We start from the raw sequence: 21,700 nt of genomic DNA on the forward strand, positions 1-21,700 counted from the left end.
GTAGCTGAAATAAGTACCAGCATTTTGCCATAATAGATCCTCACCCTTCTTCTGTGTCGGCGCATACATGCGATAACAGGTGGCTGTACTTTGAGATGTGCATGTAATAAGTGGCCTACTGCACTGAGCCCTTTAAAATTTTAATATATTTAAAGTCTAATCACCTTGGGGTTCTCTAATGCCCCAGCTTTCCTAAGCTTCTGTCAGCAGATTGCATGTTCAAATTTCAACAATGCCATGAAAGTATAATTGGCTGGGTTCTCAAAAAGATGTGGTAGCTGACTTTGTGTCTCAAGAGGAAGTCTCGTGTCAAATGCCGTGCACTGGGAGGAGACCTAGGTAGTATGGTGGAAATTGGTAATAATTAGTATAGAAGAAAAATGTGAGGTAAGAAAATGGGTTTAATCATTTAAAAGCCTAATTGGTGGTTACTTGACTGATACTTACCAGTTAACAGTCTTGCTGAGTGGCTTATAGCCTACATTTATTCAGCACATGTGTGGGGGCTAAAGAGAGAAGAGGTGGGAGCAAGACAGAAGATATAAGCTTGAAATGGGCCCCCCTTTCTGAGCATAGATAAAGGTCACCTCAGGTAGTGTCTTCTGCTGTTTGAAGAGGGAGTAGGTGGATGAGTGGGCCTGAATTGATAATAATCACAAATTTTTGTGAACAAAGGTACACAAAACCTCTTGGTTTTGCCAGTTCTGCCAAATGAGAGGCAGCTGGTGGACTTGGGATATCTTTGTGTAAACCTTAATGACACAGCTGTGCATCATCTTCAGGAGCCCATCAGGGATTGTAAACAGGGATTGAGCTCTGTGCTTCATTTTGGTGTAATCTGAAATAATCAGATTAACAGTTATTTTGAATGTAGCACTCAGCCACCACATAGTGTTTGTGAGCATAGCACTGTGGGAAGAGTTGTGTATATGTTTCTACAGTTTTTACTGCAGCTTCATCATGTTATGCAGAACAAATTAGAATTAATTACAGAAAGCGAATGAGTGTGCAATTCAGAATTCACTGAGGAATACTCAGCATCTGAAACTGCTCAAATTACTTCTCAAAAAAATTACTATAATGTACCCTTTTTGCCCATTCTTGTATAACCCTTCTTATCCTCATTACCGGAGCCAAGTATCCTCACTATCCCTCTCAGATCTTCAGGCTGTGAGCCATATACCATCAGTACTGAGGCATCACACACTTCACTTTTGTTCAGAGAAGCCAGATGAAGGGTAGCTATCCTTAGTTGGCACAGTGAGGCCCCACTACCACAGAAATTAGATTCTGGCACACCACTCCAGAGGACTGCACAGCTCACCTATCTGACTATGGATTGATCAGCATGGTCAGCCTTTCTGAGGTAGTCTGAAGTTCTCACCTTGAAGTTCGAAAAGATTATTGTGGCAAAGAGCCATGTCCAAGATCAGTCATTCAGTTGGATCTCCTGCATGCCTTGTTCATCATTATCTGGTCCTGATGAGCCAGGGCACGGGCAACCCTATGTCATGTCATATTTAGCTTTGCTGTGAAATATTCAGTGGGACATAGTGCCAGCAAGGAGGCAGTGCAATCACAGGAGCACAGTCAGCCCCAAATGCACAAAACATCTTGGTTTTGCCAGTTCTGCCAACTGAGACGCAGCTGGTGGATTTGGGATATCTTTGTGTAAACCTTAATGACACAGCTGTGCATCATCTTCAGGAGCCCATCAGGGATTGTAAACAGGGATTGAGCTCTGTGCTTCATTTTGGTGTAATCTGAAATAATCAGATTAACAGTTATTTTGATGTCACAAAATGAAAATGACTTTTGCTTAATCTCTACTTTTAAGGCAAATTTAGTGCACATACTTTTAACAGAGACCAAATGTAGCCTAATTTTCGCACTTCAAAATGACCAACACTTTGCAGTGGTAGTAGAATTTTGGTTGAATTGTAAATAACACTGGAATTTATCTGGAGCATAAAGTTTTCCTTTGGATGCTTGAAAATGTGTTGGCAAAGCTTCCAGCTGTCAAACTGTGTGTTAATCAAAGTCTATGGTGTGGGCCCATATAGTCACAGTGGTCCTTGCTTACAACAAAATCATTGAACAGCTAAGAGCAAACCAAAAAATGTGATCCTGTTTTCTGTGCAAAAATTAATCAATGCTTTTATATGCATTCCTAATACCTCCTTTTTTATTCCCCCAGACATAGCTTTGTGAGCAGATGGAATGCAGATCAATTTTGTATTAAATCACCAGCCAACAATGTGTCACTTGTTTGCCATCATTGAAGTAGTCATAGAATGCAAGATGAGGTTTTTGTTTGTTTTTTGCTAATTTAATAGTCATTCTAATTATTGTCAACTGGTAATTGACCATTGAACACTGACCCTCCCTCTCACCTCCTCACTGTGATATATTTAAGTTGATGAGTCATATTCTGAGAGAATTCAGAGAATGCAGCATGAATGATGAGCAGTCATTAACGTCTCTAGTCTGTCGTATTCCCCAATGTTTTTAAGGATTAGTGGTGTTTCCAGTACAGTGTTGTCTTTGTGGTATTAATGGGTTAGACATTTTCTAGAGTTGGAAGTTTGATACTGCTCCTCACTTAGGGCTTTTATTTTTTTGTTTATTTTTATTTCATGTACTTTCCTGGAATCTTCACATTTATATTTGTGTGTGTATATGCATATGTGCACTCTTTATACTCCTACTCACACAGAAAATCCCCTAATCCCCAACACACATGTTTATCCTTGCACATGGTGAATAATAGAACACACACAAAAGCTGTTTAAGGTCTTATTTGTTCAGTGGCTGTGCTTGCATACATCAGTACATCATGTTCTAGAGCTTGTTCATTTTAAGGCACTAGTCATCGTAGCGCACAAATGGATAACTCTTGAATCTTTTATATATCTTTGCTGAATTTTTGCAAGGGCAGCTGAATAAAGAAGCTTCTTACCTAATGATCTTGTTTATTATATTTTACTTGCTTTTGCCTCTGACACAACCACTGACCTTTTAACAGCCTTTTTTTCTGATTTTTTTTTTTTTTTTCAGATAAGAATATTATCTAATACTGTGTAATACTATGTAATCACATCTCTTGGACTTATTAGAATTGGGGGGGGTTTCCACTCTCGAGCTCTTGAATGCCTTCCCCAAGGTATGCATTTTCTGCCCCAAATCTTGCTCTAAGTTATAAGGCTTCAGGTAAGGAGAACCTGTCTGTAGAAACAGGTTTAATCAGGTTTAATCAAAGATTTACCTGCCTGTGGGAACACTTCAGTGTTCCGTGAGTTTTTGTGTAGAGGATGCCAAAATGAATGGGATTAAGGGTTCTCTCAGTTCCTGGGCACTTGATCCTTGGGCCGGATAGGCATTTGTTCATGTCCTGGGCCTCTTGGCCTTGTAGCTCCTGGAACTTGCAGGCTCTGAGGACTTTGTTTAGCTATCCTAACAGGTTTCTAATTTGGATTTTAAAAAAAGTTATCAGTGTTAAAAATTAATTATTTTAAAAATACGCATAACAGAAAAGTGAATAAGGTAAAGTTACCGCCCCTTTTAGATAGTGTTTTCACACAGTACATAACTCATGTTAAATGTCACTAACAGTTGTTTATGACCTTGAGATGGTGGGCAGGCTCACAGCCCCAAATTTCAGTGCTGGTTTGTGATTGCTGTGAGCCAGTCAGTGAAGGATGTCATTCAGTACTTAGGAACATTACGGTGGGAACAGAAGCATCATTAGAGGGGTGTGCCTTTGGGCTTAAGCCCCAGATGTTTCAGTGCCAGCCCCGAATATGTTTATTAAATAGTGCTGTACTTTAAAGCAGTATTGACTTTTAGGCTAATGAGGGACAAGTAAAGCAGCCAATTTATAGATGGACACTTAAACCTTTTTACTGTCAGTGAATGTGATCATGAGAGGCAACATCTGATTCTAAAAGTTCTGTTTTTATTTTTAAATTATACCTATATGCTGTCCATTTCCTTTAAATATAAGAAAATTACCCGCTTAAGGGTGTTCTAATGACCACAGTTACCTTTTCACATTTAAGTAGCAGCTTTTTTTTTTTAGGTTAAAACCATTTAAAAATACAAATTATATTTTCTCTTCACAGAAACCTTGGGAAGTCTGGACTAAGAGTGTCATGTCTTGGTCTAGGTGAGTGGTCTTTAACACATTAGAAAATGTTGAGCTGTTTATCTTCCCCCTGTAAAACACAAGATATATCATATCATATTTTTTCCCTTCGAAGTGCTGGGGACAACTTGATGATGGTGCAGTCTTTTCATGGATGGTTCTTTTCAAGAGCGCATTATCACTCTCTTGATTATCACCACAGATAACTGTGGTTTCAGATTATGTCTTTCTGACCTCTTCAGGAAGGGCAGTAATACAAAGTGGATTATCTTTATGCAAAGCAGATCTGATTCCATCTTTTTTCTTAAACAGGAACATGGGTGACATTTGGTGGTCAGATCACAGATGAAGTAAGACCTCATTAAAAACAATATTTGTTACTCCTTAAAGATAATTGTGCTTAGAGTAGTAACTATGAAAGACGTTTCATACAAACCCCTTTATACATATACTCTTGAACATTTCTATGCACTATTGAGAGACATGTTCTTTGACAAGCATTTTAATCCAAGCCAACATGTAGCTGGAAGTTGGCCTTGTACACATGGAGAGTTCCGTGCTGAATAATTAAAGAGACTGAAGACCCTTAAACACTGCTGTCCCTGTGTATCCCTCCCCTCCTCTCTTCCCCTCCAACAGATGGCCGAACAGCTGATGACTCTGGCTTACGAGAATGGGATCAATCTGTTCGACACGGCTGAAGTCTACGCTGCAGGAAAGTGAGTGAGCCAAAGGTGTCAGCCGCCGCAGTTCATCACACTGAATTTGCCACACCGCCATACACACGAGTGTATGATGCCATTTTGGCTCAGCCCCACTAGTTGCATAATCAGGATGGCTTCAGGAAGGGCTGACATACATCATCAGAGGATAATATACTTTGATAATATATATCAAAAATATACATATATTTTTGAAGGCCAAAGTCGTATATGAGGAGCACGTGGGTAGACACGGAGGTAAAAAAAAAAAGCAAAAAAAAAAGCTATGGACATGACTGATAAATGAAAAGACCTGCATGAAGGTTTCCAGCAAAATTCTTTAGAATACCCATTAAACAGCAGTAGCACATTTTAGCAAGTCATTTATCTAAAATGTACAGGATTCAGTCAGCAGGGGTTAGTCTTTGTTGTGAGCAAAATGAAGCACAATAATGAGGGATTTCCCCTCCTACTACAATGACTAACATTCCACAAGCCAGAGCCATCGCTGCTCCCCAGAGTGTCATCACTGTTCTTTACAGTGGATACTGGTGACACTTATCCTTCCTGAAAGCACACTTGGGGAGGATGAGAAGGAATTAGACCACAAACATGAAGCAGAGAAATAAGACATCCATTGTATGATTTTCAAAGGCGAATGATGAATATCTACAACTGTTATTGCTGGGTCCACAACCTGATTATTATCTAGGAAAATGGTTGATGCGTTCATAGATAAGAAGATTCCAGATATATTCAAAATTTTACATTTAGCTGACTTTTATCCACAGAGATTTACAATTATGTCTGAATACAACTTGAGTAATTGAGGGTTAAGAGCCTTGCTCAGGGGCCCAACAGTGGCAACTTGCTAGTGGTGGGGCTTGAACCAGCAACCTTCCAAGTTGAGTACCTTAAGCACTGAGCTACCACTGCCCTGGTAATAATTGATAAACAGGTTGAGAGAAGGCCTGCTGATCAATTTGTTAACATCTTCATACCATCAGAATTAAGCTTTTGTCATTTCCAATGGCAAGCATTTTAATGCTTAATGACATATTTGCATTGCCAGTTGTTGCTATGGCAGCAATGAAGTTGGGAAACTCAGAGAAAAATATCTGATTTATACTCTGCACTTTAGAACCCCATGGAATAAATGTTATGATTTAAACATATGCTTTTTCTAATGTAGGCTAGATCCACCTCCTAGAAATTGAAAGACCTCTGTGTGTCCTGTTTTTCTGCAAACCGTGTATTTTTTACAGTTTTGAACATTGTGCTCATCTTACTACAGTACACTGCAGTTACTCACCTGGACTCTTCAGGTTTATGTATGTGTATATATAACACACAATCTCAACGAGCTCATCTTTGTTTTGTGCAAGATTGAATAGCAGTTGACCAGTTTAGTTAGCTGAGCTGTCCCAAGACATTGCCATCACTACTGCAGGAGTTAGCGAGTTCAACAGTGATGTCCATACACATGTTGGTGTGATGATAAACCCCCAATCTGACACCGCTGTGCCCTGCACCACTCTGGAAGACCCCAACCTCACCTCCAACCTGCCAATGCTGAATGAGAAGAGCAGGCTCAGACATGATGCCTGAATACCAAACTGTGTGTGGTTTTTAACATATCGGGCAGATGCCGTTTGGAGTGCACGCCGCCCTCACAGTCATGTGCGTGGGTCTCTGGCAATACAGGACAAACATCCCAGAGTAAATGTTCACTGCAGCCATTGCATAAGGAACCAAGTTCATAGATGCACGTGTGTGTGTGTGTGTGTGTGTGTGTGTGTGTGTGTGTGTGTGTGTGTAGATAGATATATATATATATATACACACACACACACACACACACACAGATGCATAAAGGCACTTGTACATGGCTTGGTGTATGACCATAATCAATTCATATAACCTTTCTCTCTTCCTTTTTCTTTCCCTCTAACACAAGCAAACAAAAACAGGCTGCATTGCCCACACACCCGTCTGCCTCTATCTCCATATCTCCGTTTCTATTACACAACACACACGCTTTCAAAGATTCTCACTTATTTTGATAGGGTGCTTGAAAAAAGGCTTCATGACATCATTACATACACTGCAAGTCATTAGCTGCTCTCTTCCATCAATGATGAAAGTTAATTGAAATGCATAAGCCATCCAATTGATCCCTGAAACTAAAAGTCTGCCTCCTAAAAATGTCAGGACGTAAACCAAGTGTTAATCCACCCCACCCCACCCCAAATGTAGCATATTGAATTTTAGGAAATGCATTCAGTGGCTATCCAGTGCCATTTAGCTCACTTGAATCCTTGCAGATTGACTGCATTGAATGCTGACACATCTCAGAATAGGGCTAAACAGAACATTTCAAAGAGGATGCTGAGGCCAGACTAATTGGACATCTGCTATCAGGCACCACATTGCTCTCCTCCTCCACCGATGAACCTACCGCACCACGCGCACACACTTGAGTGAAGAAATGACGAGAACTGTGGGCGAGTTCAGAACAACGAAATTTATGTTTGGTGAGACAGAGAGCAGGGGAGGGTGACAATTAGAAATAGAGAGTGAAAGTGTGAGAGTGAGGGGCACTGCAAAGGAATGCAGCTGGCCGGTGAGGTGACGTGGGGGTCAGGATGGGGCAGCCCTACTTGTTGCGTGGGACATGTGGAGCTGCCTCGTGCAGGGCTCATCACAGGCCCATGCTGGGGGCCAGTTAGTACCCACAGCACTGTTAATGGCTGTGATCATTAGCATTATGTTAAACCTGCACAAGAAAAAGAGAAGGGAAGCTCTTCTCAATAAGCAAATTTAGCAGGATCTTGATGAGCTCTGATACATACTCATGTGCTCTTACTGTTTGTTACATATTTGCTGTATTGTTTGCTTTTGTTGGCTTGGGTTCTCACAGAACATGCAGTAGTTATAGGTACTTTAAGTCAAAGTAAAATGTATGTATGTAGTGCTTTTTATAGCAGCTGTTGCCACAAAGCTTTATGCAGGTCCATGTCCAAGCCCCATAGTGAGCACGCCAAAAGCAACAATGGCATGGAAAAACACAGTAGCCACAATATAAGTAATGACAGGAAAAAAAATATATAAAAAAAATAAACAATGAATGTCTGTTTTGGTTTTCTACAACATGGGTTCGATGAGTGTACATGTTTCCAAAATCTATCTTGCATGGGAACGTCTGTCCAGGGCAATGGAGAAGTTGCTGACTGGGGTGTAGGAGGGGTGGGCCACAGAAAGGGGCCATTGGGGTGGTGGGAGGAGCCATAGCAACTGAGCCACAACTTGTTTCAGCAACGTCAACATCGGTGTACCTTGACTGAAAGAGAGACTAGATTAATAGGCATATCCAAGTACAAAGTTGTGTAAACTAAGGAACTATTATATTCAAACATGAAGGTGGCAGATCTAACTATGGCAGCACAGCTAAAAAGGACAAATCCAAAATGAGATACAGGCATGAGGGCTCCCTGGAACATCAGCACACTGAGTGAACAAACTTGAGTGACAAAAGAGAGGTGAAGTGACTGCATCATAACATCCCAGTTTACCATAACTCGGGCCCCCAGATCTACACCTTTACCTAAAATGAGAAGTAGTTAATAAAATGCCTGACTGTACAGATAGGTTTTCAGCCTAGCCTTAAATATTGAGACAGTGTCCGAGTCTCGAACATTTACAGGAGGGTTATTCCGTAGTGTGGGAGATTTATAAGAAAAGGCTCTGCCCCTTGCAGTAGATTTTCTTATTCTTGGTGCTGGTGGTTAAGGTACTTGAATTGTAATCGGAAGGTTGCTGGTTCAAGTCCCACTACTGCCAAGTTGCCACTGTTGGGCCCCTGAGCAAGGCCCATAACCCTCAATTGCTCAAGTTGTACTCAGTCATAATTGTAAGTCGCTTTGGATAAAACTGTCAGCTAAATGCCATAAATGTAGTAAAGAGCCTACACTTTTTGTGGTGGGTCGTAATGCACTAGGAGTTCTCTAAAGTACTGTGGGGCAAGACCATTTAGTGCAAGTCATTAGAAGTATTTTATAATCAATAATTTTACTGGGAGCCAGTGTAAAGTAGCTAAGATAGGAGTGATGTGATCAAATTTTCTAGTTCTAGTAAGAACTCTGGCTGCTGCAATTTGAACTAGCTGGAGCTTGTTTAGTTGTTTATTGATACAGCCAGATAGTGAGGCATTAGTCCAGTCTTGAAGTGATAAACACGTGGACTAGCTTTTCTGTGTCATTTGAGGACAGTTTGTTCCTAATCTTTGCAAGGTTCCTGAGTTGGAGAAAGGCAGCCCTAGAAATATTATTTAGATGGGCTTCGAATGAGAGACTGGAATCCATAATTATTCCAAGATCTTTAATTGTTAGGGAAGATGAGAATGAGAGACTGTCGAGGTTCAATGAGTAATTAGCGAGTGAGATTGGGGCAACATCATAATTTATTGGAAAAGTAGTTACTTCAAATGAATTTTATTTACAATATTTGTTATGCATATGTTTTAGTGAGTGCACATGTACCATACCAAACACACCTTCATGTCATTTTATTGTTCTTAAGACCGCTGACAGAGTTGTGATGCTTATCGCTTACAATGAAGAATTTTGAGGGTTCCATGCATGATTGATCTATTTTTTCTTGAGTTTCTTTGCAAGGAGATTACAGTGAATCAAATGTCAGTGTAATGATAGATGACCGCAATAACTACCTGTCTCTCTGTACCAGGGCCGAGGTGGTGTTGGGCAACATCATAAAGAAGAAAGGATGGAGGTACGCTTCTAAGTGGATGAGTGCAACTTTTAATTTCTGCTCAGTCATTCCCTTATTTTTGCTGGATCGCCTGGTCTGGTGTAAAGGCTGTTGATGAGAAGAAACATGCATACAGCATGTCAGCAGAGAGATGAAATATTAAATCTTGCAGCGGTGTTTTTACCATGCCGCCTTGTTGTTTAAATAAAATCAGATGATTGTCTGCAGGCCCTCTTTCTTACCAGCTCAACTCTTAGTATGTTTTTGTACTGGAGTTCCTGTCTGTTAAAGGTGTTTCCTCTTCCTCAGTAACAATCCTATTTTAGAAATTTTAGCCAAGGAGAAAATCTCACTTTCACCAATAAAGCACAAGGTAGCTGAGGTGTCCCTAGGAAATTTTTATGAGCTATGTGTTTTGTGACTGTGTGCTCAACTGGCAATACTGCTCCTGAGTCATCTTGCCAGTCAGTTTCAGGCCGGTCAACAGGCACCTTCAGAGAGCAGGAACATGTCGTGTGTGTGTGTGTGTGTGTGTGTGTGTGTGTGTGTGTGTGTGTGTGTGTGTGTGTGTGTGTGTGTGTGTGTGTGTGTGTGTGTGTGAGAATTGTTGATGTTGAATGCACATGCATGTGTCTGTGTGTATAGGTAATCTATACATTAGCACTTGCCTGGTAGGTATATTCCAATTATTTAATGCATATGTTCAACTTGCATTTTTGTGTACTGTGTTGTACAACCATAATGAAAAGTTGTGACCCACTTTGATATAATGCACTTTTTTTTTTCTTTTTTCTTTTTTTTTGCAGACGTTCCAGTTTAGTGATCACTACAAAAATCTTTTGGGGTGGAAAGTATGTTGACATTTATCATTTGTTTATTTTATATAGTCTGAAAGATTTTGCCCTGCAAAATGTGCTTGCTAGAATCAACCCATATAGAATGTTGAACAAGCCCCACAGTTAGGCTGTGGCCTTTTTGAAATGTTTGTTTGTTTAGTTATTTCAAGTTTCAGAATTTTGCAAAATGGATCATTCTAAGTTTTTAAAAAGTTACATGACAGAATAACACTCTTGTGGATTAAATGTTTGTGTTGTGCATGTGCATAAAGTAAAATAACCTATTGCATTTGTTCTCCAGGGCCGAGACTGAAAGAGGACTGTCCAGGAAGCATATTATTGAAGGTATGCCTAGATCAGGCCTCTGCCACTGGTGAACAGCTATTAGAGTTGACGAGGTGCATGAAGCAAAAACCATTTTAATTAGGGTGCTTTTTTTTAATTAGAGGTTGAGGCCTCTTTGGCCCCAGCACTGGGTAAACTCATTACAACCCTGCATAACAGAGAATTACTGCCAACAGTGCAAGCCTCTTTTCGTGCACAGCTGAAGCTAATGAAGGCAATGTGGTTGTATGTCATGTGACTTGACGGGTATAACTGTGATTGAGCATGTATTAATTGAGGGCTACTCCACTCGCTTGCAGGTTTAAAAGCCTCATTGGAGAGACTGCAGTTGGAGTACGTGGACGTGGTGTTCGCAAACAGACCAGACCCCAATACCCCCATGGAAGGTGAGTGTTTGGGTGAATCTGTTTTGACTGGCAGAGAGAGTGTGAGCAATGACCCATGCTCTCTGAAAAGTGATTGGTGGGGGAATTATGATAAATCCCAGCAACACCCTGCTACTCAGACCCCAAGGAGACCCCCTTCTCATGTGTGTGGGGGACCATTGGCTGCACTCCATTAGTATTAAAACAGAAATGTCTCATTTCTCTTCATTTCTGTCATTGTGAGTATGAAATACAAATAGAATTACGAAAAGAGTGTTCTATATTTTTGCTGTTATCTTTCTTATATTGATCTAACTTTCAGAGTCAGTATGAGAACTGGCATTTTTAATTTGTTTCTTCAAAAGGCCATTTTTGCCTAAGGGTTTAATATTCATGTTGAGCAAGTCTCATTTCCCTGAATGCCAAGCCACATTTTCACACCATTGGGTGTGAGTAGTCTTTTTCAGAAGGAGGTATACGGATTGTCTTTATTTGGTTTTCTTCTGCTGCCTTTTCTAAAGTTCATACAATTTGTGCGTTAGTACAGAGTTCAAGCCTGGAGTGCTTATGACCGTCTGCTGTTTGCCGTCGTCCATGCATGCTCTGTCACACATGTGACACTCTCAGTGGGTTTATTGGTACATCTACTGTACATTTGTTGCCAAAGCACTGGAAATTGGAGCAATTTCAGATGTGTATATAGTTTAATGTTATCAACAGGTATTACAGTAATAATAGTTTTATTAATTATAATAATGCAGCGATAGTGATAATGAGGCATCAGTAACAATATTAATGGCAGCTGACAAGCCAGTAATGCTTTAATTGGGTATTAGGGTGTCTCAGGCAGAAAAATTGAAATGCAAAATACATAGCAACGTCACCACCTATCTTTCTGACTCTTTCTCTTGCCGGTCTCTCTCTCTCCTCAGCTTTTTTCCAACTTAACAGAAGAATGCTCTTAGTCAAACATGGCTATCAGACCAACAGCTGTAAACTGACTTGCTGGAGCTCAGGCCAATAAGAGTTATTTATTTGAGTTGACAAGTTTTCTGTGGTTGTTTGTCCCCTCTTCCCCATCTGTGCAATTGTTTCCCTTGAGTCTCCGTTCAGGAGGAGGTTATTTGCATTGAGTATTGATAAAATGTGCAGTCTCTCAGGGAGGTCAAGTGTCTAGCATTCACTTTCAATTTTTTCCTTCTGCAAATGTATTTTGATGGTAGTGTTTTTATATGCTGTGCTATGTAAATCTGCTCTGATTGGCAGAGACGGTGCGAGCAATGACCCATGTGATCAATCAAGGAATGGCTATGTACTGGGGGACGTCACGCTGGAGCCCCATGGAGATAATGGTGAGTCACTTCATCATACTCTTTTACTCATGCATTCAGCTCATTAACTACACCACTCCCACTCTAGACACACATGTTCATATAATCCCCGCTCCAACTCTTTTGACTCACATGTTCATCCCGTTACCATGCCTTATCTTTGACTTGCATGTCTTCCCCCATTGGCACCCTCCAGCTCTTTGACTCGCCCATTCTCCCCACGCACCCACTCACAAATTCGGCTTATCACCATGCTCCTACTCTTTGACTCATTTATTCTCCCCATCACCACGCTCACATTCTTTCCATCGCCACACACTCTGGCTTTTCCAAGTAACTACTGCTTCATTGAAATCTCCATATCCTTCCTCACTTTGAAATAAATCTGTTAAAGGATAGCTCCCATTTACTGGCTCCAGGTAGTGAAATGTCATATTGAAGGCACAAGTCACCCACAAGACTCTGTGTCAGACAGGACAATGTGTAATGTCTACCATAGCATTACTTACTGACAACCAGACATTAGTTGTCTTGAATCACTGAAGTCATAGTTGCTATAGCCTTGGAAGGAACAGTCACAAAAATGCGTTTAACACTAATCTTCATATCATCTTCTAGGAAGCGTACTCTGTAGCGCGGCAGTTTAACCAGATCCCCCCCATCTGTGAGCAGGCTGAGTATCACATGTTCCAGAGAGAGAAGGTGGAAGTGCAGCTGCCTGAGCTCTTCCACAAGATCGGTTAGTACTGTTGCCCTCTTCAGATCTGGAGGTCTAATAACAAAGTTTGCGATGGTTTAACAGTGGTTTAACAAAGTTTGCGATGATTTTTCTTAGAGACTCTGTGTGTGTGTGTGTGTGTGTGTGTGTGTGTGTGTGTGTGTGTGTGTGTGTGTGTGTGTGTGTGTGTGTGTGTGTGTGTGTGTGTGTGTGTGTGTGTTAGGCGTAGGGGCAATGACATGGTCCCCCCTCGCATGTGGGATCATCTCAGGGAAATACGACAGTGGGGTGCCTCCATACTCCCGTGCATCTCTCAAGGTACTTCGTTTCCCATCAGTCTCTGTTTCTCTGTGTTTTTGGCCTTCCAGATCATTTGTGGCATTGTATATGGTTCCTCATGTCTTTTGGTGTTCTAATGGATGTGTTCGTGTCTTCCAGGTTCTAGCTTTGGGTGTTTCTGCTGTAGATTTGTTTGTCTGTGAAAGTTCCTTGTTGTGGCATGAACCTTCAGACCAGATCTTCGACATTTTGTTTTGTCATGTGACAGTTTCTCTGTGGTAACTCTGAGGAGGATACTTAATGCTAGTTATCTGCCATACAGTCTCACTCACTCACACTCACACAAACAAAACCTTTCTGCGGTGCAGTATTATGCGACTGGATGTTGAAGTGGCATGCAGTGTTGTACTGCCGTTGGTCTTGGCTGGATCAGTCATCCCTTCATCTACCCATTCCCTCACTGTAGCATCAGGGTCATTCATACTTCATTCTTTTACGTCTCTGTAAATCACGTATGAAGTGACACTTGAGAGATGACCTGCGCTGGTGATCTGGACAGTGATGGGTCTCTTTGTATTTCAGATCTATGAGTGCTTGGATCATCAGCGCAGACCAAACCCTTACCACTGATAATCTTAACCAGTAACATACTGCCCGGGGGAACTTTATCATGCCTCGGCACACACAAACATTGTGTTGATCTGTCAATTTTAATCAGTACACCAAATTAATACTAAATAAATTTTTTTTATTTTTTTTTTCAATTTGATTCATTTTCATCTGAATTTACAGTTTAATAAAGTGAGAGACTGAGCACATACATTTCAATTCAACGGCCATCTAAAACAACCCATGTTTGTGTGTAAAGTCTATTTAACCTTTAAAGTTGTTCAGGCAACAACGGGGGGAAAAAACGCTATGGTTTGTTGTCTGCCTGTGTCAACTTTGGGGAAGACAGAGTCACATGTTTAAAAACAGGCCCTCGCAGGTGCTGCTTGGTGTATACTTGTGCATGGGTGTGTGTGCGCGTGCGTGCAGGCGTGTGTGTGGTTGAGCAACACCATGCACTGGGTCCCCTGTTTTTGAGCAGGTGTGCTGTGTTGTTGACAGGGCTACCAGTGGTTGAAGGACAAGATCTTGAGTGAGGAGGGCCGGCGACAGCAGGCGAAGCTGAAAGAGCTGCAGGCAATCGCAGAGCGGCTGGGCTGCACACTGCCACAGCTAGCCATCGGTACGCGCAACCGCCCCACCCCAAGCCAAAAAAGACACACTGCCGCTCTCTCTCTTTCTGTCTGTCTGTCCGTCCGTCCTGTACCTCGCTCACCCTCTGCCCATCCCCCAACCACCCCACCCATCCAACATGTGCGTGTGTACACACACACAGCTTCACCATAAAGATTAACGTGAGTAGGGTTCGGTATCCTTGTCTGTGTGAATGTTGGGTGTTAGGAGTGAAGGTGGTCTGTGACGGTCTGGAGAGTGTGAAGGCTCAGAGGAGTTTTCACTTTCACAGCACTGCACGTGCACGTACATGTGTTTGTGTACATAACTCGCAGTCTGAGTCAGGAGACCCACATTTCAAAAGTTTCTTAGCTCTTTACACTCCCGTCCACCTCCATACTGAAAGCTCCAAGCAGTTGTAGTCCTCCACTAGTCCCAATAGTTCACCAGCTCTACATTTTCCATGCTGACGGTGCACTGAGGCACTCTGCAGCTCTGCACCCCTGCAGACGGTTTTCACCCACCTCACCCCCGTCCCCGCCAACCCAAATCCACAGACGCAGCACTGTTGATCACATTTTTCACCCACTTCCTTCCAGTCCCAAGAAATCCCTCTTTCCCCAGCATTAGCCCACTTGGTTACTTTATGACTCAGCTAACAGATTACCCCCCACCTCCCACACACCCCAACAGTGAGCTACCATTTGAAGAAATAAAGCCCAAGGTGGATTTACTGCTATAAGTGGCATGCAGCAAGCAAGTGATGATATGGGGCATGATGAGAGGAGCAGGAATTGAGTTTGCTGATGTTGGATCTAAATGGAGGGTTTGGTTGGGAGACATTGCTCTTACCATAATTAGAAAGCTACAGATGGAGAGAGATTTCCTTTTCTGCTGACTCTGAAAGCTCTTTACTATACTCGGTGTAAAAGTATCAAATAACTTTGAAATTATCACTTACAATTAAGAAAATTTTGAAATTGTTTATAATATTACTGAAATTTTTAAAAAATATATTGTTTGGAAGTATTTTGCCTCAGTATTTAAACATGGATTAAACATGAATCACACATGCACATGACACAGTAGTGCCTTCACATAGTGTGGCAGAGACACAGATGGCCTCAGCGTGCGCACACATACATGCACACCCTTGCTCTGAAGGAGTTGGAGCCCCACTGAGTTTACCCTTCAGTGTGTGTGTGGCTGAGGTGTTGCATGCGCCGTCTCATTGGAGCTGCAGCATTCAGCACATGGCTTCTCTCACCTCCTCTCCAAACCTTTCCTGTGGGGTTATTGCATCCACAGCTTCTTTCTCTCACCTCCTTAGGGAGTGAAAAAAAAAATTAAGATATTTTTGTCTTTTTTCCATTTGCCCCGGTGTTGGGATCCATGGTAACAGTGTGGCCTGGCAGCTGTTTTTTTTTTTTCTTTCTTTCTTTTCTCCTTCCTTTCCTTTCTGTGTGTTTATGTCTGTGTGTAGGTGGAAAAGGTAGCTACGGTCTTTTTTAATTTTGGAATCAACTTAAATTTTTTGTTGTGCATATAAATGTTTGCACTCAGTATGGATCGGTAGGTGTATGATTTGTTTTTTATCTTTATGGATGTGTGTGTGGGTGTGTGGATGTGTGTATGGATGCATACGTGTATGCGTATTGGGGGGGGGTGTATTTTGTGTGTGTGTGTGTGTGTGTCTGTGTCTGTCTGTCTGTCTGTCTGTCTGTCTGTCCTGATGTTGCTGGGTGTGATCGTGTGTTGGTCCTCTGCAGCATGGTGCCTGAGGAATGAAGGCGTCAGCTCTGTGCTGTTAGGGGCCTCCAACACAGATCAGCTCATGGAGAATATAGGCGCAATACAGGTAATGTCAAGGCCTTAGTCACATTTGTGTGGAGTAGGTGTGGGGTTGCATATGTTTCTGTATATTAAATTCCTCAATCAGTTTCTAATGGTTTATGTTTAATTTTGTCCACTGCTTGCCAGTGCATTTCTTAATTATGACACACTCCCCCTAGTGGCTATTATAAACCATATTGAGATGTAGCATGGCTGCCCAGTACTGTTCTTGCTGATGTTCCACCCAGAGTTCTGCCTAGCACATCTAAGCCCATTGATTAGATATTCATGGCACGTAGCACTTGAATATTAGCCAGGTCTGTCAGCACTCACCTCAGCTGGACGAGCTTCAGTAAAAGGTTTCGGCAGCCCTTTTATCTAGAAAACTGTATTCCATGGTAAACGTTGAAGTATACACTCCATTTACCAAACCAACAGCTGGAAAGGCTAACTCTAACCATGCTGCTTCTTTTTCAGGTCCTTCCAAAGTTATCCTCCTCCATTGTGCATGAGGTGGACAGCATACTGGGGAACAAGCCTTACAGTAAAAAGGACTACCGCTCCTAGTGCGTGGGGCGGCTGAGGGCTCGCCCTGCACCGATCTTTGCCTGTTCCTCCGTTTGCTTGAGCTTTTACTGAATGAGTAAGCAGCGCATGAAACTGGCAGGCACCCCAGCCCTGGAGGGGAAAGCCTTTTAGAAACATACAGGGCGAGACAAACACAAAAGCAACCCCCCCCCCCCCAAAAAAAAAAAAAAAGAGGAAACAAAAATATCTAGACAGTAAGTCGTAATTATAATTACAGAGAAAAGGGGAACCTGCTGGGTTTATGCATTCTGATTTAACTGTTATACATTAAACTCTGCCGGAAAAAAAGGAAATTAATATGGAATAAAACTAAAGATAACATGGAAAAAAGAGAACAAAATAACACATGCTTGCTTGGCTGTTGGAAATACTTGGTTTTCCTCTTTGCAACTTTTTAATATTGAATGCATATAGAAACAAAATGGAGCTTCAGTTACTCTTGGTAATCATCATTTGTTGCACATCTTCCATAGCCACTCGTAAGGTCTGTTAGTTCATTTGCGAACACCAGTCACGTTATCAAAACTTTCTCCTCTGAAATCCTTCATTGTCTCACCTGCACAAGGATTGCACGTGCCCTTTTGCAGATTGGCCAGTCAGTACTTTAGAACATCTGAAGGAGTGGCTGGGGGAGCGGAGGAGTTGCTGATGCCTAACGTGAGGACAGAGAGGGAAAAAATACCATCTGTTGTCTAATATTTTTTGTTTGTTTGTTTGTTTTGTTTTGCTCTTCATTGCTCGATTCAGGGCACTTTTTTTAGTGTCTGGTCCCTACTAACTGGCCTGCAGCAAAGTTCAGCCTCCAGAGATCAGCAGGGCTTTGCCAAGGTAGCCATGTTAAGATCGGGTGTTACTGTGGACAGTGGCTGCTTTTAGATCTGTTTTAATCAACAGTAGGAGGCTCGAGGTCTGTTCAGTGAGTTCTGGCCCACTCCTAGCACACACATCACCCTGTGCTTATGCCTTTGGTGAGCCCTCACTGAGAAATGCATTGGGTGGAGTCCCTCATGTTAAGTTACTTAATTATTATTTGAGCCTCCTTATGGCACTATTCAGTCACTTTGCATTTGGCAATCTGATGAAATTCCCTCGACATTTCAACAAAAAAAAAAAAAAAAAAAAAAAAAAAAAAAAAAACTATAAGTATGAGATCTGTTGTATATGTACAGAGAATCATAGCAGCACTGCAATTTGTATCTCCTGTGCCGTGTAAGAGCACAGACGTGTATTGCCAGATGTTCTGGGCCCATAAACACAAGACTGTTTCATGTCATTAGTTTACCTGCCCTATAGGAGCATAGACTGGTTCGTGTCAGCAGCTCAGGGACTGCAGCTGCATGTGTGCATGCGTGATTGAGTGGCCCTTTGTGTGTGAGTGAGATGCAGAGCATGCATTGTTTTTGCAAAGACAGGCAGAACACGCCATCTAAATGTCTCACCTGGACACTCAACATTACTATAAAAAGAACAGTGACATTACATGTGGCTAAAGCCAAAGATTTAATCCCACTTTCGTCTGCATCGTCTCGCTGCGTCTCTGCACTCCGGAGGTGAAAAGACCCCTGAACAGCATGTACTTTCTGGCTTTTATGTATTCTATGCCATCTCGCCTTTCACTTGTATATCCTGTCTGCTGAAGCTCTCTAGCAAAATAAACACACATATACATAGCCATGTTATATGTTGTGTATAGGGAGGAGTCATTAGAATTGTGTTATATGGATGTCAGGCTCATTATCTAGCAGTGAGCTCAGATTGAGGGGAAGATGACTGTGACCCATGCATTCCTATTCTCTCAAACTTTCCTGAAGTGAGTACAAGGGAAGTGCATGATGTCCATTCTTACAATGCATGTTCCACACTTAAAGAGGAGGAATTGGCTCATCATTTTAGGATTTTTATTGGTATTATGTCAGTAATGAATTTACACCGACGTTCCTACTCATATGGGATTTGCACAGACATTGTTGTATTTACGTTCATAGATGTTGCTGGATATTTTTATGAATTGGGTTAAGCTTGAACAGTTCAGGTTCACGTCTTGCTGGAGAAAAGCTACTTTCACCAAAAAAGAGAAACCTGTGTCATATCAGGGGTGTGTTCCATTCTGTTTAAACCACTCTGTTTCTCAGCATTCATATAGGGGCAAGTACAGGTTACATTTTGCAAACGCCCAGTGTAGATCTTTGTAAAGTTCCATTCTTGGATGTCAATATGTCAATAAATAAGGAAATGCTTGGAAATGTAATGCTTGTCATCTCTTCAAGATCTGAGTAGTGAGGGGGCTGTTACAGCACATTTGGAGCAATTTTTATTACAATATATGCTACCAATTCAGTAATTCATATTTTCTGAACAATTTGCACTTTTATCAGATATCAGTGTTATATTAATCAGATATTCTGATCCCTTTTATCAGAAAATGCATGTGGTGTTTATTACCAAAAACATGTTGCATACCTTTTGAGTGGTTCATAATTAATCACGCATGCTAAACTAATTCTATTTAATGGCAAATATTAATCACAGAATTAAATGAAATCAACATCCAATTCAGTGACTAAAAATTAATTGTAGTCTAACACTTATACTAATTGCTTTCTTTTACTAATGGTTTGGTGAAGTGCCATCATTAAAGGAGGTACTTGCAGTGGTGTGCTCCATACATAGGTTCAGTATGCTGCTATATTTGAGTTAAAGCTAAATCAAGTTACAGGCAGAAAATGCTGAAACACTGAGAGCAGATATTCCTGTGCTGGCTTTGAACTGAATCCTACTGTAATTTGTGGAGACCCTCTGTTGCCCTGTGTCCTTTATATTACTGTTTTTATCATAGCCTGTGTCACCCTGTTTCTTTGCAAGAGATCCTCTCAGGAAAAAGGCCATTACTGTTTGTTGTCTGCAGTGAAAAATTAGTCCCATTGCAAGATGTTGTAGTGTGTTAGCTACCACATTCGGTCATGAGTTAATTATGCATTTGAAAATATCAGTGTGATCTGGCTGTGAGGTGAACACATGGAGCTTGCTGTTGATTCATTCACTAGGCAAGTATAGTGTTGGTGGTATTCCTATCTAAAATGAGACCAGTATTTAACTATAGCAGTAATTAAATGTTTCTTTTTTTCAGTTATTATACCAGGAACGATGAGAGCATGTCTTATTTCTCTTGCCAGTGTCACTTCTGGTATGTTAATATGCATCACAGCCACAGTGTAACAGAAGGTGGGATTAAGTGCTGATTCCCTAAATATATCAAATCTGACCTCTAGATATGGGAGTGGGTGCTTATTTCACAGTATCATCTTTTATTTCCCAAAAGTTTATATTTCAGTATTTACAAAGGTTACGGGTGAACAAAATTATTTTTTTCCAATCTTTGTTACCTTGAATTGATATTGATGGTGGTGGTGATGAGGACAATGAGCAGTCATTTGCACTGAAGAACTGTAAAAGCTTGTTTCCACCCTGTGTGGAGAGATGCTGTATGTTGAGACAGATATTTGTTTATAGTTTGACCTTTGTACATATATACATATAAATGGTTGTGGTCACTTTGGCTTTTTTTTTTCCTTTCATTGACAGGCATTGCTAACTGCATTGTGCTTGAATCTGAATTTAGATATGTACAGCTTCAGTATGTATGAAATGGAGATTACAAAAATGATGACAATGAAAATCTGCCATCTTGTCTTGGTTTGATTTTTTTTTTTTTTTTTTTTTTTTATGATTATTGTAACTGTGGGAAAACAATACTGAAATATACAAAGTAAAAGATCCATACTGTGGGGAAAATGGTCAACTCAGAATTCAAATCAAAGTGGGGGAAGCTTCAATAGTTGTGGTGAAAATTCTTAAATTAAGACAATTTCAAAATTCACACCAAGAGGACTTTTCTATAAGAATAGAACTTGAAAATTTCCTTGTCCACCACACATGAAAATGTCAAAAAGCTATACAAACTTGGCAGGGTAGGGCATGAAACTTGGCAATAAAGTTAAACTGAAGCCTAAATATTATGCAAGGGCACACTATTGTATAACCTTGCCAATCAGTAATCATGAATTCAAAAGACCAAATAAATAACTAAATGCCTGGATCTAAATAAATTGCGAGGCAAAATAGCTCCGGATAAATTGTCTAGTATACACAATAGCTTCATGGCATTCACACAAGAATGCCCCTAAAGTAATACAGTATTCTGATTTCTGCTTTTTAAAATGTGGAAAGTGTATAAAACATGAGCATGGTTAAGAATTACAATCTCACAATATGGAGGATAAGATGAAACAAACAAATGTAAATGCCATGATAAGAGAATAACATAATGGTGATTGTATAAATCACTGAAGACACGTTTGCATTCTAGATTGCACCCAATTTAAAAAGTCAAGGATCTCCTACATTAAACAATGTGTGACCTAGAATCATTTGTTGTCTTTCATTTCTAACTGAATGGTCTTTTTATTTGAAGGCAGTATTTCATGGTAACACCCAAACCCCTTCTTTCTTAACAAGCTGATGATTCTCCCGAATATAGAGCCACCATCAATAAAGGAGCTTATGGGTGCATCA

At 40.9% G+C, this 21,700-nt stretch overlaps 1 protein-coding gene across 12 annotated transcripts in view; it reads left to right on the forward strand.

Moving 5' to 3' along the window:
* The window catches only part of kcnab2a (potassium voltage-gated channel subfamily A regulatory beta subunit 2a), a 76,179-nt gene extending 55,361 nt beyond the window's left edge, over nucleotides 1-20,818 (forward strand). For 9 of the 12 annotated variants that reach the window (XM_027001953.3, XM_027001952.3, XM_081705085.1 and 6 more), the window contains 13 exons: nucleotides 4,122-4,165; nucleotides 4,457-4,494; nucleotides 4,784-4,863; nucleotides 9,589-9,633; nucleotides 10,419-10,463; nucleotides 10,750-10,793; nucleotides 11,093-11,179; nucleotides 12,425-12,510; nucleotides 13,108-13,228; nucleotides 13,431-13,525; nucleotides 14,597-14,717; nucleotides 16,477-16,565; nucleotides 17,018-20,818. In XM_027001953.3, coding sequence (XP_026857754.1) covers nucleotides 4,122-4,165; nucleotides 4,457-4,494; nucleotides 4,784-4,863; nucleotides 9,589-9,633; nucleotides 10,419-10,463; nucleotides 10,750-10,793; nucleotides 11,093-11,179; nucleotides 12,425-12,510; nucleotides 13,108-13,228; nucleotides 13,431-13,525; nucleotides 14,597-14,717; nucleotides 16,477-16,565; nucleotides 17,018-17,107 — 985 coding nt within the window. In that variant the 3' untranslated portion in view covers nucleotides 17,108-20,818. Of the gene's footprint in view, nucleotides 1-4,121; nucleotides 4,166-4,456; nucleotides 4,495-4,783; nucleotides 4,864-9,588; nucleotides 9,634-10,418; nucleotides 10,464-10,749; nucleotides 10,794-11,092; nucleotides 11,180-12,424; nucleotides 12,511-13,107; nucleotides 13,229-13,430; nucleotides 13,526-13,645; nucleotides 16,566-17,017 lie in introns of those variants that run through there. The other 3 variants (XR_014119306.1, XR_014119307.1, XM_027001950.3) reach the window with 3 other exon arrangements.
* The last annotated feature ends 882 nt before the right edge of the window (nucleotides 20,819-21,700 follow it).

The sequence above is a fragment of the Electrophorus electricus genome, chromosome 22 (assembly GCF_041902795.1).
Source record: "Electrophorus electricus isolate QZ-2024a chromosome 22, ASM4190279v1, whole genome shotgun sequence".
In the NCBI taxonomy this organism is placed as follows: domain Eukaryota; kingdom Metazoa; phylum Chordata; class Actinopteri; order Gymnotiformes; family Gymnotidae; genus Electrophorus; species Electrophorus electricus.